The sequence below is a fragment of the Brassica oleracea genome, chromosome C3, assembly GCF_000695525.1.
Source record: "Brassica oleracea var. oleracea cultivar TO1000 chromosome C3, BOL, whole genome shotgun sequence".
NCBI lineage: Eukaryota > Viridiplantae > Streptophyta > Magnoliopsida > Brassicales > Brassicaceae > Brassica > Brassica oleracea.
Genome location: NC_027750.1, coordinates 24647294 through 24653247, shown reverse-complemented (window position 1 = coordinate 24653247; position 5954 = coordinate 24647294). Strand labels below are relative to the sequence as shown.

The 5954-nt window shown below is 37.1% G+C and overlaps 1 protein-coding gene across 2 annotated transcripts; it reads right to left on the bottom strand.

Annotated features, from left to right (window-relative positions):
- Positions 1–4123: 4123 nt before the first annotated feature.
- Positions 4124–5615, bottom strand: LOC106334413 (NAC domain-containing protein 82-like). Of its 2 annotated transcripts, none has more exons than XM_013772694.1 (5): positions 5526–5615; positions 5023–5190; positions 4656–4936; positions 4396–4584; positions 4124–4322 (listed from the first exon to the last, which is right to left on the bottom strand). In XM_013772694.1, the coding sequence occupies exons 2-5, from the start codon at positions 5177–5179 to the stop codon at positions 4248–4250; spliced, it is 702 nt and encodes a 233-aa protein (XP_013628148.1). In that variant the 5' UTR covers positions 5180–5190; positions 5526–5615; the 3' UTR covers positions 4124–4247. The 2 variants fall into 2 exon arrangements, with proteins under 2 accessions (XP_013628148.1, XP_013628150.1); XM_013772696.1 differs by lacking the exon at positions 5526–5615 and adding an exon at positions 5464–5472.
- Between the last annotated feature and the right edge of the window lie 339 nt (positions 5616–5954).

The window sequence follows — 5954 nt, the reverse complement described above, 5'->3', positions numbered from 1 at the left end:
AGAAAAGAACTCGACCTTTGAGACTCAGAAAAGACCAGGGGCGACCAAGGAGGAGATTTACAAGTTCTAGAGAGAGATTTGAGTGTTTTGTACTTGTTTTGGTGTGATTTGTGAAGATTTGTAAAGGAGTTCATCTCAAAACCATTTGGAGAAGATCTTCTGAACCTTTACTCTGTTTTAATACAATCTTATCATGTTTTCTTCATCAAAATCGTTTTGTTCTTGCTTAGTTATGTGTGAGTAGTCATCTAGTTGGGTTTAGGGGTTCTCATAGGGGATTTCTTGATGTTTTGATTCATAAAACGTGTGTAGACTAAGGGATTACGTTTTGGTTCTTCATCTAATGGATTTCTTACTGCTTGAACTGAATTGATCACTTAGTTCATGATATTAGATTGTTTGATGCACCGAAAGTGATTGTTTGAACTTCCGAAAATACTTTAGATGAGCAAAGTGTCCTTAACCCTCGGAAGTTGATGTTATTGCGCTTTGTGAACATATTGAACCTGTTCTTAATGCTTGTTTAGAAATTGAAACTCAGCGGAAGTTAGTGTGGAGATTTCTATAACATAGAGAATTAGCGCTACGGAAGTAGGTTAATTCTAATATCGTGTTTGAGTTCTAGACGGTTCTTAATATATTCATGTGTCTGCCATTAATTGAATCTTGATTAAAAAGAAATCCCTGAGAATTCCCAATGCCCAACGTTTGTTTTAAAATAGTTTTCAAATCGTTTAAATCATCTTTTTACAGCTTGTTTATGTTTTGTGATACTAAAGAAAATTAAATAAAAACCATCAAAAATATATCTTCATTCGCTGTAGCTATTAACTTGTCTGCAACTCTACGTGTGATCATCGGTCCCTGTGGATTCGATCTCGCATTACTACTGCGTACTTTACTGTGCACTTGCAGTTAGATAATCGGGTTAAAACTCGACACATCACTTAGTTGTATAACCCATATATTTCTTACAATAATGTTTAACTATATATTTTTTTTGTTGCTAATAATTAACTATCTAAGTTCTTAAAGGACGTGAATTAAACCACTGAGAATATATACATTAAGGAAAATCAACACTAGCTTTCAACCATTTGATTATTTCTTACACTATAAACAAGTTGTATTTGAAGACAAAACCCGATACGGTAAATATGCTGTTAGATTTCCGTTGACCATCCGGGGATTAAAAAATATTGCCAGGGTCCATAAACATAGTAAATATGCTGTTCGATTTCCGTTGCACTGTTTTTTCTCAACAGGTGATTTTACTTGATCCTTGTACCTACTTTTATGTTTGCATCCTTGTATTTGTGAGAGTGGTGACGCCAGCAGTATCCTTCTGATGAATATCAGTTAGCTGATTTTATTACACTTTCGAAGAACGGCTTGCTGCACAAAGAGAGGAGAAAGAAGAACTAGCAGCAGCAGAAGCGTTTGGGTTCAAGAAGCCACTAAGCAAAGAGGAAAAGCAAGATAGAAAAAAAAAAGCAGCGGTTAGCTGCAATAGGAGAAGACTTACTAGTCATTTGAAGACCATCCTTAACAAAGTAGTATAATACTATTGGTTACTTACTCTCTCTTTCTCTATAGTATTGGATGGCATCGGCAAAGGTCTTGACCCACGGTTTGATATCACGATGATTGCAAAACCGTGAGTCTACACCTACTATACTATATATTCTTGTTGATTTTTTAAAGAGTACGCAGATACTTATCTCCAGCAGCTATGCTTTGGAATTGCTATGGTTCCGGGAAGCTGGACTAGAAGTTGTAGTGAAGGTGATAATAAAATGCTTATCTTCCCTCCATATATGATCTTATTGCATATATTTGTATTCATATTCAATCAAATAAAACTACTGTAGGAAGAGAAAGAGATGGGACAGACAATCACAAGCATTCTACAATCTGTTCAGACAAGCTGATAGAGTTGAAAAGCTAGCTGTAATCATCCAACGACTTGTAAGACACTAACAGATCCACCCGCCACAAAACTTCGAGCTACATATGAATTGTTTTCTCCATCTAAAGAGTTCTACAACGTTTTATTTCGGCAGGAGCAATGTGATTTGAAGCTTAGAGTCCGAGCATTGGATTCTGAGAGGGCATTTCAACATGTAGCAGCTGTTCAGAAAAACAGTAGGAAGTGTAAGTAAAACTTTTGGCATTCTCATGCCGTCTTCTTACATCTTCAAGTTGGCTCTTTTGTTTAACCCAATGTGTCTCCCAACAGGCTGTTGCTGCAGGATGTTTAGTCAATCTCGCAACGATTCTGTATCTGATTTCTGTAAAAGTAAGTTGTAACTCATTTTATTAACCTTCAACCTCATTATCTGCTCGGTTTCATTTTGTTCCTTTTTTTATATGTTCTCAGACACCAGCGACTATAGCATACACGGTATGTGCTTTCTTCAGCCTCCAAGTTCTAATCGGAGTTATAAAACTCAAGAAGTTCGACCAACGTGAAAAACTGACACTGGAACAGCTTATAAAGAAAACTTGTTTGGTATATTTAATGCAAAAACATTTTTTTTTAACTTGTAATGATGTAGTAAAGCTTCTTCTTAAAGTCTCCTCCATAAAACCTTCTCTTTTTTTTTGGTCCACAAAGATTTCTCCTTTAAAAGCGGGGCAATGATAAATTTCAATGGTCTGCCATATAAAAATTCTTATTGAAGCTTTAAAGGCTAGAGATGGTAAAACTAGTGAACGACCAGTCTCTTTATCTCATTCTGAAAGTTTGATTTATCGGGCATTTTATTAAATATAAAATTTCGAATAAAAAACCATTACTTTGCATAAAAAGGTTTCTTTAAAGATCTCTACAACGTTTCAAGGCTTTACTTTGTTGGTTTTGCTCTTCTCGAGGTATTCATCGAAGACGCTAGCATTAGCAGAAGCAGACACGGCAGCAGAGGAGAAGAGTGTAGCCGCTAATAACACCATGGCTGATCGTTGAGCTTTGATCACAGGAATCATCTTTTTCTTCTGACCAGAACCCAACTGATGAACTCACCAAACCGACTTTCTGGTTTAACTCTGCTGAGCCAGCACCAGGGATTGCGTAGCTGAACACTTGAGTTCCATTAAGAGTTTGGTAGAATCGAAAATAGCACCACTTTTATTGACACGTTCAATAGAAAACTTCTCTAACTGCAAACCAAGAACATACATGCAGTTAACAAGTCAGAAAAGTGAAGGATGATGACAATAAACTAAGATCATGGAACGTAAAGTTATAGTCAACGACATACCAAGTTGCTCGAGTGTGAAAAAAAATTCATTTTCAGTGCCGTGCAGAAGTTAGATGACGAATCAGAGTGGTCTATGATCTAAATCCTCCAGACGTTGCCCCATGTCGTTTTGATAGTTTTACCTCTATCCGGAGCTAGAATTAGAGAAACATGTGCAAACTGAGGCATTGGAAACTCCAGAGCCTGCCATTGATTCGACAGCACTACATCAAAATCCTCAAGATCACATGACTTCGTAGAGCAATTGAAAGGAACACACAGAAGAAGCTAGTGCTTACCTTGTACATTAGAGCCTGCCTTAATGTATATGGTAAGTGTTCTTCACCCCTGATATGAAAGTTCAAGATTTCTGATTAAGATCACATTCAAATATGTTTTGAAAAAGAAGGGATTGGAGTGAGTAGTAACCTTAATACACCGGAGGCAATTGTTTTAACTTCGCAATCTCCTTCATCTTCGCAAGCTCCTACAATAAGCATCAAAGATAACCCCCACACTGGAGCAAAAACATCTATAAACTTGGCCAGACTCTAAAAGCTTCTCTGCGTATTGTTTGTAAAGAGCATTTCTTTCAGATTGTCTATAAGGTGCAAGGTCACCACTAACTTCATAACATAACAAAATTAATCTTTTGATTACAGACTAAACTGCATAACATAACAAAATTAAATGAAAATTCCAATTCTTTCAATAGAAATAATCCATAGAAATACATAAGTTCAAATGATTTTTTTCCGACGCATAGATGATGATGAATGCTAGTTAAGGCAACACAACATAGAAGCTAGCTCAATCAACATCTCAAGGTTTTACGCTACTACTAAAAAAAAAAAAAAGAAAAAGAAGTTACTACAACTGAGTCATGGTTTTGTCTATCCGTTCTGTCCACACTAGAGATCGGCCTCAGCAGCGGTTGGAGCGAATAGCTCCATCAGTTCATCTATCTCTGGGTCTGGCACATTTTGCAAGCCTTGTGACCAGTCCATATCAATCTCTGGGACTGGCACATTTTGCAAGCCTTGTAACCAGTCCATTACCATCTTCTAAGCAAACACGAGAAACCTGTGAATTTTTTTAAAAAAAATACTCAACAAAAATTCCTTTTGAACAAAAGATCATCAATGCAGAGAATTACCTCATACTGGTTGTTGAATCCGTCCACAAGTAAAGACTCGCCGTTAGGACCAGGATCAGGAATAGCTACACGACTCTCTTTATCTTCCTCATCAATCCAATCTTCATCCTTAAATGGAGCACCGTATTCAGAACCATTCATATGTCCAGTTCCAGGCTTCTCGAAGATCTTACAAATGACAAAGTCATCCTGAATGTCAAAACAACAACATATTTAACACTGTTTATCTAAAGCATAAAATTTGCTCAAAAATTCATTACCTGACGAACACTCTGCTCCAGTGTTCTGTCTTCAAGTTTGTATTCATGCATGACCCAGTTAGTGCGTGTTGAACTAGACCTCTTCATCCCGCGGTAATAAACAAAAGAGTTCCTTTTTCCAACGACCTCTTCCTTGTAAGTAACATCTTTAGGATTCCCTGTGTGCTTCCAAAAACCAGATACAGCCACACGGTTTCGCGCACCGCTGCCGTTGCAAGACTTATCAGACGTCGGACAGAAGAAGTGCCACTGAAGATCTCCTGTCCTTAGGGATGATTTCTCTGTAAAAGATGAAGGCTTTTTTTTCAGATTCAAGAGTAACCAAACTACATACATAACTAAAAGAAAGCATGAAACTTTGTCTTACGGGGTAAATCTCTTGGTTCAAACTTGTAAATGTCCAGCTCATCTATGGGACTAGGCAGTATATCATCCCCTAGAATTTTCCTCTTCAGGTAGTATCTTACAAGCTCCAAATCAGTGGGAGTAAACCTATAGCCAGGTGCCAAGCGATTCCCCCCCATTACACAGTCCCCTGCACCAAAGAAGCGATGTATTACAACAACATCTAAAAGCATATAACGATCATTCTACAAATCTATAAACAAAGCTATAAACCAAACTACTATTAGAAACCCTAATTTCACGACTACATGATCGGAAACGTCAAAAACAGAAACCGTAATCACACTATCTTCCAGAGAAAAAAAAGGAAACAAAACCCTAATGAATCAGCCTGACGAAAAGAGGTGAAATCAACGAAGAAACCGACGAACGCGAACACAAACTCAGTATAAATTTGATTTACTGTTTGATAACGGTGGTTGGAGCAAGAGAATGGATAGAAAGAGAAGAGAGAGTAATTTTGACCCTTTTCTAGGTGGTCGGAGCGAGAGAGGGGAGAGACAGAGAGTATGTTTGATCCTTAATTACGACAGAGCAAGAGAGGGCAAATTTGACTGGCAAGAGCATTGGGAACTTGCATGGGGAGAGTGAGAGACAGCAGAGCATTTAAAGTGGGATATCGTACGGACGGTCAAATCCGTGATTATCGTTTCTCATACATTAATAAATTAGAATACTTGTTTCACATTCTTATTTTTGTTTGTAAATTAGTAGTAGTTCTCGTTTTCGACATTAATAGTGTTGGATTTCCCTCCTTAAGCCCAAAACTAATCAAATCATAATTAAACCTTAGTCCAAAAAGAAGAAACAACTAGATAAAAGTGGAAAAATATAGAAGAAAAAATGTGTAGAAAAAGAGAGAAATTTATCAAATTAGATATTTTAAAATAAAAT

What these genes read in the sequence shown, in the direction of transcription:
- LOC106334413 (XM_013772694.1), bottom strand. Translation starts at nt 5,179, where the DNA reads ATGGGGGGGAATCGCTTGGCACCTGGCTATAGGTTTACTCCCACTGAT. An exon ending in TGGAGCAGAGTGTTCGTCAG is followed by an intron (nt 4,585 to 4,655) that starts GTAATGAATTTT and finishes TTTGACATTCAG; the next exon opens with GATGACTTTGTCATTTGTAA. An exon ending in GATTCAACAACCAGTATGAG is followed by an intron (nt 4,323 to 4,395) that starts GTAATTCTCTGC and finishes AAAAATTCACAG; the next exon opens with GTTTCTCGTGTTTGCTTAGA.